The 13,728-nt window shown below is 35.3% G+C and overlaps 1 protein-coding gene across 15 annotated transcripts in view; it reads left to right on the top strand.

Annotated features, from left to right (window-relative positions):
• Positions 1–12,648, top strand: part of LOC131439077 (myb-like protein Q) — a 236,963-nt gene extending 224,315 nt beyond the window's left edge. For all 15 annotated transcript variants that reach the window (XM_058609659.1, XM_058609656.1, XM_058609657.1 and 12 more), the window contains 5 exons: positions 9,293–9,347; positions 9,403–9,464; positions 9,522–9,807; positions 9,874–10,928; positions 11,071–12,648. In XM_058609659.1, the coding sequence (XP_058465642.1) occupies positions 9,293–9,347; positions 9,403–9,464; positions 9,522–9,807; positions 9,874–10,928; positions 11,071–12,087 (2,475 nt within the window). In that variant the 3' untranslated portion in view covers positions 12,088–12,648. The remainder of the gene's footprint in view (positions 1–9,292; positions 9,348–9,402; positions 9,465–9,521; positions 9,808–9,873; positions 10,929–11,070) is intronic.
• Positions 12,649–13,728: the final 1,080 nt, after the last annotated feature.

Genomic DNA, 13,728 nt, shown 5'->3' with positions numbered 1-13,728 from the left:
AAATAAATAAATAAATAAATAAAAAAATAAATAAATAAATAAATGAATGAATGAATAAATAAATGAATAAATAAATAAATAACTATTGCCGACATAGTCCAGGTCGGCAATAGTTATTTACTCTGCCAACATAGTCCAGGTCTTGTAGCCATAGACACAACAAAAAATGGTCAAAGGCTATAGCCGGTTAAGTATGTAAAATCTGACCCCAAAGCAAATTTATATTGTTATATCAATGGACTGAAAACGATTGTTCTAAATTTTCAACTCTTTAACAGAAATATTGACGGAGCTAAGGTGATTCTATTGATTTTCATTTTATTTTATTTTTGAAATAACCAGGAATGGTTTATTGTCGGGAAGGTTTGAATGTTTTTACAACTTTTCTAAAATTATAAATCAGCTAATATTATGAAGGAAAATACTCATCAGTGAAATTTCAAATGTTCACTCATCAGTGAAAATTTCAAATGTCACGTGTCAGTGATAGCGTTCTATCGATATGCAGACTCTCACATGAACTCTGTGAAAACATTTAAATGAGCAGCTGACGAACAGTTAGTGTCGCCGCAATCAGCAATCGTTGAAATTGGAAAATTTCTATGATAGAGTGGTTCTACCGGAAATAACGATTTTGTTTTTCAAATTTAATTATTATATACTTTGATCTGCCCGGGTTGGTGATTCAATGCACGCTGGTTTCACAAGCCAGTTGTCGTATGTTCGAGACCCGATCTGGAAGGAACATAATGCCAAGACTTTGCGTACACTTTGATCACAATCAAAATTTGCATAAGCAATCTTCGTGATCGGAAAAAATATTTTGGCATATCATTGATATGAAATTTTGAGAAGTGCCTGAGTAATAATTCATCGGAAATTTTCAAAAAATATATCTGTCCGATTGATAAGATGTCTTAGACTGTATTTTGGGTCGGTAGTTCTGGAACTTTTTATATCTAGGACTCCCTTGTAATCATAATAGTTCTCCGCGAATTTATATTGTACGTTAGAAATATATTTACATTCTATCACGAAAATTACATTGCATCAACGGAAAATGACGCACGATTTGGAAACCTGTTGTAATCCATCTAGTGGTGTAATGATGCCTTTCTAATATCAACCATATATAATATGCGGTATTCTTCAAAATATTTTTCGATTTTTGAGAGAATATTGGAATTGAAAACTGATTGTAGTAGCTTTGAGGCTAGTTCAATTGATGGTAAAAAAAATTAACACACTTTACCCTATAATTCCGTAACCGGAAATCGGATCTAAATGAAATTCAGAAGTTTTGTACAGGACAAGACCATTTGAATCTAAGTTTGTAAAAATCGGTCACACCATCTCTGCGAAAAGTGAGTGAGTAATTTGAAATTGAAATTTGTATACTAATCACCCGGAACCGGAAGTCGGATCCAGAAGACGTTCAGAAATTTTCTTTGAGACCATTAGACCTTTCATTTGAATCTGATTTTGCTAGATTCGGTTCAGTTATCTCTGAGAAAAGCTAATAGTTCACCCCGTAATTGCAAAAATAAAAACGTTACATACACAAATACGCACATACACACACATATATTTTGCACATACACAGTTCAACAGCGGGGTTGATATGCATTTGACTACATCACGAAATGTTTCGCGATCCTCAAAAAAACTTCGCTGACCACTGTTTGGCTCTTCGAAAACTCTGTAAAACATGTTGCATTTTTATTTCATTCTAAAATAATTATGAGAAAAAAGATATTTCAACGATTCTATTTTTTTTTCTTCTTTTGAAAAGCTATACGTGCTTGTCTCCTATTTCTTTATCTTGAACTAGAATGTAATACACACTATCACATATCAAAAATTGAAAACCTGATTTAATCCTCCTAGTGGTGTATTGATGCTATTCTCCTAAACATTTCACGAGAAATCGATGCAAGTTTCATATTGGACATTTCGAATAACTGTTTCCGTAACCGGAATCAGGAGACTATCACGGTTGCAGTCAAGTTTTAGGGTCATTAAATAACCAGTTCTAGAAAGTCGAAAAGTTTTACAATCTGCTTCGAAAATTTCGTGCTTTTTTGTGTCGTACATTATATGTAGGATAGACATTTTTATCTTTCATTATCCTGAAAGTCGGATCCGGATAATATCCCCTGTCAATCAATAGTATAATAAGACAATTATTTCAATAAAAGTCGACCAGTTCAATCACGGTTAGTTTGTTTGGTTATAAGCTAATAAGATCTGCATGCTAGAAGATTTCGTGACCCGAGCTGGAAGGATTAATAGACTGTTGAAACAGAAAGGCCAAATTTCACAAAACGAATGTAATGCCAAAACTTTGACTTTGGCGCTAGAAGAAGTTACTAGCTAGTTTTCGGAAATTTTTTCCATTTCCAATATCCACTAACAAATAATTTAATGGAAAGATTATTTTATTCTGAATATTGATTATATAGACAAAGTAATTCCAGTTTTTTGGCTAACTCTATTTCAATTAAACCAATTCGACAGTCTAGGACTAGAATCCAGATGAAAAGTTTTGTATAGAACTAAAAGACCATTCATTTGAATCTAAGTTTGTAAAACTCGGTCTCGCCATCTCTGAGAAAAGTGAGTGAGTAATTTGAAATTGGAATTTTTACACTAATCACCGTGTGATTCCGGAACTGGAAGTCTAATCAAGATGAAATTCAGAAAATTTCTAAAAAAAACCACAACATCTTTCATTTGAATCTAAGTTCGTGAAAATCGGTTCAGTCGTTCCCGAGAAAAGTTATATATATATATATATATATATATATATATATATATATATATATATATATATATATATATATATGTATATATATATATATATATATATATATATATATATATATATATATATATATATATATATATATATATATATATATATATATATATATATATATATATATATATATATATATATATATATATATATATATCAGTGCTGTAAAATTTCATTCAATTCAATTGAAACTGAATGTGGAACACATTGACGATCTCTCTAATGCAGTAAACTTCACTCTCTGACACACACAATGTTTGCTGACCAGCATTCAATTCATCACTCGTTTCTCTTCAATTGAGGCTCAGTTTAACCACCGTCAGTTGATCTCTTGAAATGACAAAATATCTCTTTCAATAGTGTGAGAGCGGCCTTCAAATAAGGTTCATGTAAACATTCGAATTGGTTCAAGATAATAGATGAAAGACAAACCAGATAGCTGAAATATCAATCAATTAGTGAATTAGTAGGGATATGCTGACTGTCAGCGGCCATAAATTTCATTTTCATCTTATATTATTCGATTGAAAATGAAATTTTACCGCACTACATATGTATATATATATATATATATATATATATATATATATATATATATATATATATATATATATATATATATATATATATATACATATATATATATATATATATATATATATATATATATATATATATATATATATATATATATATATATATATATATATATACATATATATATATATATATATATATATATATATATATATATATATATAAATATATATATATATATATATATATATATATATATATATATATATATATATATATATATATATATATATATATATATATATATTCAAATTTCTCAGCGATGTTTTTACCGATTTTCACAAACTGGTCAAATGAAAGGTCCTGTGGTCTCATACGGAATCCCTGAGTTTTATCCGGATCCGACTTTAGGTTCCGGAATTATAGGGTAAAGTGTGTTAATAATCTTATGCCATCACTTAAAGGGTCGAAACAAAAAACGTAAAAAAATCTAAATCGACATAAAAACTACTCCAATCGGTAGGCATTATCAGTAGATGGCCGAACAAAGCGATTCCGGTTATTCTTTCATTGTTTTTCTATATCGTTTATAAATACCCGACTTTAACCTAGTTACGGTTGTTCGCCGGATTCTTTCAATTAAAATTGCCTATTGCCTATTCTCGTAGTTTTTACCATTCTATTACATTTATCTTGACGCTTTCAGAATGCTCCAGCGTAAAGATGGTAAAGGATTTTTTTGTTAATAACGATTCAAGTCGATTTACGTTGTAAAACCATGGGTTTTCTCGTCCATTCCTAAAAGTCTAACATTTATGTTATAGATATGAATATGATGCAGTAATCATAACAATGTTTAAATTATTTTACTATCTATGTTACCCTTTCTCCGAGGAAACTTAATTCGCTTTTGGAAAAGGTGCTCGAAAAATAGTCTGTATATAACGTTAAAATATGCCAACTGAAGCTAATTTTAAAAGCTCACATTGGAAAATTTCGGAAGAGCTTTACCGGACAACCTTTGTTAGCGATGAATGAACCAAATGCTGGCATCAGATCGTTACGATCTAAGACAAAGCCATAAACCATGAGTACTCTTGTTTCGAATGGGTGAAGCATGCCTAAAAGAAAATTGTATATCTTGTGTGTTTGCATTTGTAGTATCTCGCATTGATTGTGATATGTTCAATGCTCGCTAGCAGTGTTTTCGAGGTTTTATTTTTAGAGAACATCGCAATCTGTGCGTACCGAGATATTTTTTTAAACTTTTCGCAACTTTATCCTCCTGAATAATTTTATATACACAATTAAAAAATTGAATTTACAAGTTGCGTAAATTTCACAAAACACACTGACAGACACAGTTTACGTAAAAATAAATCGAAATGCATAAATATTACTTTAAATCTATACCATTCGACTCGGTTCGTCGAGTGCGCAAAATGTATATATGTGTGTATGTATGTGTATGTAAGTGTGGCTGTATGCATGTATGTAACATTTCTTGCATTCACTTTTCTCGAAGATGGCTGAACCGATTACCATTAACTTAGATAAAACGAAAGGTTTTGTAACTCCATATAAAGTTCTTAAATTTTAATCGAATCAGACTTCCGATTCCGGAATTACAGGGTGATAAATGAAAATAAGTCTCACTAACTTTTTTCAGAGATAGCTCAACCGATTTTCACTAACTTAGATTCAAATGAATGGTATAATTGTGCCATACAAATTTCCTGAATTTTATTTCGATCAAATTTAAAATTTTAATCGAATCAGACTTCCGATTCCGGAATTACAGGGTGATAAATGAAAATAAGTCTCACTAACTTTTTTCAGAGATAGCTCAACCGATTTTCACTAACTTAGATTCAAATGAATGGTATAATTGTGCCATACAAATTTCCTGAATTTTATTTCGATCAAATTTCCGGTTCCGGAATTACAGGGGGAATAGTGTGAAAATTCCAATCCCAAATCACTTCCTTATTGTTCTCAGAAATGGCGTGTTCGATTTAAAAAAAACTTAGATTTGAATGGAAGGTCTCATGGTTTCATACAAAACTCCAAAATTTCATCCGGATTCGTATTCTGGTTCTGGAATTATAGGGTAAAGTGTGTTAAAAATTTGAAACCGTCATTAAATGCGACGAAACAAATCACGTAAAAAAATCAAAACTGGCCCCAAAACTACTCCAGTTGGTAGACCATTTTATCAGTAGACAATTAAACAAACCGATTCCGGCTATCCTGGTTCCCGGTTTCTGATTCCGGAAACACCAGAAATAGTGGTCATATTTTTCAAAATGGATCTCACTTGACCGGTTTTAACAAACTTAGTTCTTATGGTCCCACAAATGAAAGGTCTTGTGGCGTTAAATTGTATTCCTGGATTTCATCAGGATCCGACATCCGGTTCCGGAATTACAGTTTCGGAAGTACCATCAATAGTCGAACTGACTTCGTTTTTGCCTTTCTCATTATAAAGGTTATGCAATCACTGTGTCGCATTTGTATTCTGTGAGCGTGAGCGCTCAAAGAGCAAACCAAAAGCGTTCACGAGACGCGTATAGCAAGCATATAGAAACGGGATGTGCTGCTTGAAATTTTAGAGTATCGTATTTTCTTCTGCGCGCGACTCGTGAACTTTGGTCTCATGAAACAGTGCACGAGACTTTATTTGAGCGAAGCTTGTGTGCGATATGAGCCACAGTAAAGTAAAAGCTGATGTTCTAATTATTTTGCCGTTCCTAGAGTGGTTTGTGCGACTTGTGTCGCACGGTGCAAGTTGTCGGTGAGAGTTGGCAACCGATCGAATCTTCATAAATTGATTATGATATGTATTTTTGAAATAACATAATTAATGTATCATGTTGTGGTGGCTAGAAAAGATTAATATTGATACAACTGTCCAATGCACAGTGGTCCAAAACGGGAAATTAGCGTGACAAAAATATGTTCACTATTAAATATTAATTTTTTGTAGTTGATGTCTTCACAAAAGTTGTTTGTAATCAAATGGCGCTTCTTTTGATGAAAAATGTTACTAGGGTGGTCCCCATTTAGATTGAAATCTGAAATCTAACTTTCCTTATTGAACTCAAAAATGATTTTGTTACAATAAAGTTGTATGAAATTTTATTTTGAGCAACTTTGCTAAAAAAAAGCACCTCTCTAGCTTTTCATTTGATCGAGTTACATCAAGTTTCCCGAGTAAAAGTAGGGTGGCTCCTGAAAAATCACTTTTTTTGTTCTAACATTTTTGTGAAACGTTCTACGTAAATGTATCCTATGTGGTTCCTGAAAGGTCAAAATATAAATAAGAATTTAAGAGAAAATTGGAATACCACATATTTATACATGAGAATATGTGAGGTATGAGAAAGGCATCATTACACCACTTGGAGGATAAAAACAGGTTTTCAGATATGGCGTAACCGAAATTACTACTATTTCACTCTGTACGTTATACTAGATAATGGACCAACCTTTTTGTTTTTCAAAAATCAAAGAAAATTATTTTGAAGAATACCATATTCATATAAGGGAATATGAGATATATGAGAAAGGCATCACTAGGTTAATGAAAAAAGGATTTTTAAATGTGTAAGGTAAAAAACAATATTCCTCGTCAATTCGAAGATAATATCTACCTGTGCTTGACAAATTTTCCGTGGATTTAAAACGTTCTTGCTGCATGTTGAAATTAAAATGAAGGCTTGTGGGACAGATTTGATCAAGCACCATCATGGAAATCTGTACTGTTTATAATACACACCTGATCATATGCTGATTTGCGTCTCTAGTAATTTTTTTTTTTTTAGCTGTATACCATAATAGAACCCGTTCTCCGAGGAAATTTAATTCGCTGTTGGAAAAGGTATTCGAAAAATAATTTCAATAGAATAGTAAATGAGGGGTCAAGATATAGATATTGCATCCAGTTCATACGAATTTCAGTTTAAGAAACTTGAACAGAGACCTTTAGTGATGAGTGAACTACGTCACGAACATATACAAAACCTGGGAGCATGGAGCTTTTGGTTTTCCGCCAGACAAACAAAAAGTCAAACTCGTTCGTTACGGTTTGTAGTTTCAATGCCTGTCTTTATACTCTAGATAGCAAAACCAATAATTAACAGTACTGGTTGCAACAGTACGGAAAAGTTTTAACTTGGGACTAGCTAACAATAAATTTTATTCCAAATTTTTTAGTTCAAAATTCTGCACGTAAATATATAATCTTGCATTGGTGAAAGCGGGTATACTAAAACAAGTCCAACAATATTTCAACTTACCAAGCGTAAGGCCGCGCAACCTATAGAAAATCCAAACACTACCCTACCATCCAATACCCAAACCTAGCAACGGTATGGCAGACAAAATTGAAAAATCTGCTTTGAATTCCTTGTTCCTGTCCATTCATAACATCTCACAATGATCGAAATCGAGAAAAGAGCAGCCGACGTTTTTCGTGGTTTTCTTCGCACCACACCACAGTCAATGTGCGCTTCCAGACACCAGCAGAAATCGTGACGACGGAGAGCCACCGCCACCATGTTCGTTTTCTTTGTCGTACATTTGTAGCTTATTTAGTACAATAGGACTGTGTCTGCAAGGTGGAACGGCGGCAGAACGACTGCACTGTCCCATTCTTAAGCTGGCCCTACTCAAACGCAGGAAGTTACGGCAGGTTATAGCATCTGTGATGCACTTGCTGCTCTGTCTCTGTCTGATCGCATAAGAAAAACGTATCTTTCTGGTCTTTGAGAAGGTGACGTAATAGCTATAATTCGCTGCTTACGTCTTAGCTTAACTATTTCGATTGTTTTTTGATGATACTGAATTTTGAAAAAAAGGATAGTAAGAAACTTTTAACATGGCCATTTTTTTGAAAAAATTGGCATTCGATTTGCCAACGAAAAATCAAAGCCCCGAAATCCTCAATGTATCACTGATGTCATGTCATTTAGTGTATTGTCTTTTAGAAAAATTTCTAGTAAAAACTTTCTTTGAATCAAAAAGATGTTAACGATATTTATTCATTACACATTTTGATCTTACTTAGAGCAACTACCAAAAAATACTTGAACGTAATAATATAACATAGCATAAAATATTAGAATTATAATTTCCAAACAATTTCTGTTGCAAGATGTGATGATTAGTATTACACTTTTGGGTGGATTGGTTCGATTCGTTTTTCGAATACATTCTCTCTTGGTTGAGGAGAAGTCGATATTTAGGATGGGCACGACTCCACTGGGTTCATGCCAGAAAATAAAATCCACGAGCAACAAAAACAGAAACGGGAACGCCAGAAATATAGTAGAGAAAAACCACAGAATCCAATCGATTATATCAGTATATCAGCTTACAACCGCTTGAATAAAGACAGGCTTCAGTAGCGTTTCTGCTACCTCGGTGTTTTCGCCACTTTTACGGCCTAAATGGATGAAAATGGTCATTGATAGTGATGAGAAAAAAATCATTGAGGTCTAGTGAATCAGTGGGAAAAGAAAGCACGTGGTCTCTTCCTTTCTTATAGTCAAAAGAGGCAGGTGAAATGATGAATGTATCACTGATGGGAAAAAATCTCAACAGGTGCTGATTGCACCGTAGCGCTTCAATCTAGATTTGTTCCTGCGGTTTGACCATGAGGAAGTGGTTGAGGTTTCATTCATTGAGAAATCTTAACCAGCTACGATCGAGTACCTTACCGTTCGTTCATTGAAACTATGGCAATGAATTCGATACACGACCTGTTCGAGTCTACCAAGCTTATTTAATGTAATTCGACATAACAGACACGCATTGTTTTAAGTGTGGGAAGATATTTTTCACGTTTGGAACTTTATCTTTTGTTCTACATACCGTTGATGCCACTGCAAGTCATGAGAATGTAACTGACATCCAATCTTCTCTGTGCTTTTTCAGATGCGGCGTAGATCTAGAATGAAGGTTTTGAAAATTTTGCAATCATTCTCGCAAGGTAGGTATTGATTTCAACGAACATTGTGTAAATAATCAGTACGCTGCCCTTTCAGGAACCTTCATTGCATTTGTGTTATCACTTTTGTACTGTGCAGGAAGTCTAGCAGAACCGGGTGTGAGTATTTCATAGTTAACTTAAATGTTTCATCTATTGTATTTTTCTTTGAATCAGTATCTAGACTTTGATAACCTTCCGGAGACCAACTTCACATGCGCTGGTAAAGTGATCGGTGGATACTATGCTGATCTGGAAGCATCTTGTCAAATGTTCCACGTCTGTACCATCGGTCAAGGTGACGAGCCAATGGATATCAAGTTCCTCTGTCTCAATGGCACGGTATTCGATCAGGAAACACGTGTTTGTGAACGTGTTGATGAGGTCGATTGCACCAAATCGGAGAGATTTTATTACTTGAACTTGGAGCTCTATGGAAATACTATCATTCCGGCCCCAGAGGGTACATCTCACATTGTATAGATTATTATCGGCTTGATGTTACAATAGCTTTATTTTGTTGTTGCAGAAAGCAGTTCGGAAGACACCTCTAGTAGTGCCAGTAGTCCGTCATCAACAACTACCACTTCTACAACAACGACAACAACGACTACCAGAAGACCAACAACGACAACGCCATCGCGCAGATTCATCTTCAATAACAGTAAAGGGACTCCAGTAGGGTCGTCAAGCACATCAGTCATTCCAAATCAATCATATTTGACTTCGACATTGAAGGTGCCCGAACAAGATGAAGAATACGAATATGACGATGACTATGATGATAAGGGAGATTCAACCGGTGGAAGTCCTTCACTGCCAGCAATCGAGGAAGACGGAACTTTTTCACCTCAGCTGTTCACACTGCAACAACAAAGTCAAAAACCTCAACCAAAACCGGAAGTCCACACCAAACCTGGTTCTAAACCCGCCGTGTCATTCCAACAACAACACTTCCAAAATGGAGGAACACTTGCTGTAACCAACTCCCATGTAACTGTCACCACGCATACCAGCAATAATTCCAGCACTTCCAAAAAAGGTTCCCAGCAGTTTAATTTATCACAAAAAGAAAAAATAGTTCTGGAGCATCAGAAAGCCCAACAACAGCAAGCCTTCCTTCAACAACAGATGATTGCAAAACAACACGAAGAGTTACAAAAGAAACAGCAGGAAGCTGCAGTTCAACAGCAACAGAAAGCTATTCAGCAACAGCAGAAACAGGTACAGCAGCACGAATCTGAGATAAAAAACCACCAAGCATTGCTGATTCTTCATCAGCAGAAAATTGCACGTCAACAACAAAAGCAAGCTCCCACCACAACAAGAGCTCCGATTTACAATCCATATGTGACGATCAATCCTCAGCAACAGCAACAAACTCATGTACCAAAGAGAATTCCACTGTTACAAGGCGTATCATCTTCACAGTCGCAAGAAGTACACCAGCAATCACCTATTGCATCACAACTGGCACCATTTCGATTGCGAGCTCAGGGCTTCAGGCTTCCTTCCCAGCAACGGCCCGATATGTTCGAGCATGACGATCGCTTCGAGGGATACCGAAGGCAGCCACCACCACAGGTAGATCGTCTCGAGACATACAAACGACACTTTTATTCAAGAAATAGGAAGATATAACTTTTTTCAACAAGCACCTTCCACTATAGTCAGCTTACAGATCAATCCGATCCCAATTCGTGAATCATTTCTTGCTACATTACAGGTCTCCTTACATCTACCCTTTGAAGAGTTTCGACATCAGAAAGACATCTCACTTCAGTTCGACCCTGATGAGGAAGACCTTACTCAAATCCCTCAACACAAGGAGCTCAAACGGTCCGGTCCACCATTCCACAGCTCAATCCATGGGGACAACACACCATCACCTCCCACTCAAAGCTCAAAGTCGTCCTCTGTTGATACAGCGATGAAACCAAGCGAGTCCAAACCGGTAACTGCAGCAACCTCAAAAGCTGGTATCTTTCAGGACGACACTGTGGAGTACGACTATGAAGACTATAGCTCTGAGGATATCCCGAAACCAGCAAAGAATCCTAGTTTAGATAGCGTTAAGTCAAGCACAAATAGCGAAATTGTTGTGGCAAGTAAACGCTCTGGAGAGGATCAACTTAGCGTGCATACAATTAGTTCCGGTGACCACACTAGTAAGTCAAGCAATCCAAGCAGTAGTGGTAGTAGTAGTAGTAGTAGTAGTAGTAGCAGTAGTAGTAGTAGAAATAATAATATTAGTATCAATGGTAGCAGTAGTAATAACTCTAAGAATAAAGCAAACACTAGTAGATTTATTATTAATAACGAACACCACAAGAGCCCAACCAATTCATATAGCCGAAGTCACACCGAACAACTGTATGACAATCGACCACCCAGCGGAACAGTAACACCCCGAATGCGGCAAAACTATCACGTTCAATCTCCAAAAGTGATTGTCACGACTAGCACCTCTATTCGGGATAACAACGGACGAACAATCAACTATTCTGTCAGTAGTAACAATCTATCTGCGATATCGACAACCTCTTCTAGCCTACTGACAGTCAAAGGCCTTTCCGGGTCCTCTCGGACCTACGACGAATATAAAGAAGATGATGTTCGATCAGATCCTTTCTTCCTGGACGTGCCGAAAGTAGCCACCAGTACCAGTCGGTTGAAACGTCATACGTCTATCCAACGAAAAAGAAAGAAACAATTTTTCTTCATTGTTCCTCGATTTATGTGACGATTTTTTTCAAAAATGCAAATAATTCACAGGACGAAATTTCAACAGAACTACTAAGTAACGTCAACAAGGTTGACCCTAGTTATTAATGTAGGAAAAAATAATGTTCAAATAATGCATGTAAATATACTAAGCTCGAAGCAACACACAAAACACGATTTAAAAATACTCAATTAGTTTTAGAATCATTTAAAATTTTTTTTATTAGTTCTAAATTTGTTCTTGCAAATTTACGATAATATCGGAAGTTTGGGCTTCTTGAACAGTTTTTTTAAATAATGCAAGTTTGAAAAGTAAAACCTATTTGTAAAAACTTCTAATCTGTTCTGAATTATCAAATTTAATTAATTAAATTTCCTGTTATACTAAGTAAACTTGTACAGAATAAAAATAAGATAAATCATTATATAACATTTACGAAGTCAACGTGTATGAACAAGTTATGAACATTTGACGGTAACAAGCATGAGCATTGAAATAAATGTAAACATCTAAAATATTTGTGAAAAAATTGTTGCTAGGAAAATAAATGCTACAGAAAGTTGTAAAAAACGAACGATTTTATGATATGATGACAACCATTGCACAAAGAACGAACCCAAAAACTAGAACAAGCTGAGTGAAGCATACAACTGGCCCAATAATGCCGCCAGACCAAAATCCGCACTAAACCGTCACTCTCTGAGGGTGCATTGGCTTCTCCATGATAACGTGCGGGTTTTCCGTCCCCCAGATGCGACAACCTTGCTTATTAACATACCCGCCGAGATGAAAATGTGCCTCATCTGAGAAGATGATTTTTTTAACAAAAATCGACGTCTTCTTCAAGCTGATCGCAAGCCCAGTTGGCACTATTTTCACGCGTTCCTCAAGCGTATACACAACCATTTTTCGTTCAGCGGAAGGATAAAACTAAGCTTCTGTCAAATCAGAAGTGACATTAAGGTTACCAATGTCGAAATAACCGCTAGTTAAAAAAAAGTTAGATGGCGGACCCTGTATTTCTTGTCATTCAAACAGTCTGACAATAATCTATGCTGATTTATGTCGTAATTATTTTCTTGATCGGTCTCCATTTTGTTTTGTTTTTTTTATTATTCTTGGGATCGCGTATGAACGACTGTATCGTCCAAGCTTACAAAAGAGAATTCATCTCCTGCTGGAGGCTTGCATTCCGAAATATTTACCGATGACACAGATAAATGATTGATTGAAGATACAAATCGTGAGCCTTCCAATACTGACGAATGCTCCTATCATCGAGTACTAGACGGTCCTGCTCCGCTACTGAAAATTCGCATAAAAAAACCGCATAACTCTGAAACTTCGCATAAAAACAAACGCATAACTCTGAAAATTCGCATAAAAAAAATCGCATAAAAACCGGATAAAAAAAGACCTTATAAAAAAGCCCTCAGTGTATATTGGAAAATATTCATTCAGGAAAAAAAATTTTTTTTGCACCTCGCACGGGTCGCCTTTGTTTTAGAAACTATCTTGTTTCAATGTTTTGTTGTTTGAATTAACTCTCAGCCCTTCCGTCCAAGAGAAAAATACAGTAAGATATCCGTTCCTTCTCCAGAAGTTTCTAATATATTCTCTTTTGTTGGGATAAACTCTTAGCCCTTCCTTCTAAAAGTT

This window comes from Malaya genurostris, chromosome 3 (assembly GCF_030247185.1).
Source record: "Malaya genurostris strain Urasoe2022 chromosome 3, Malgen_1.1, whole genome shotgun sequence".
Lineage (NCBI taxonomy): Eukaryota > Metazoa > Arthropoda > Insecta > Diptera > Culicidae > Malaya > Malaya genurostris.
This window is presented reverse-complemented; position numbering and strand designations above follow the sequence as displayed.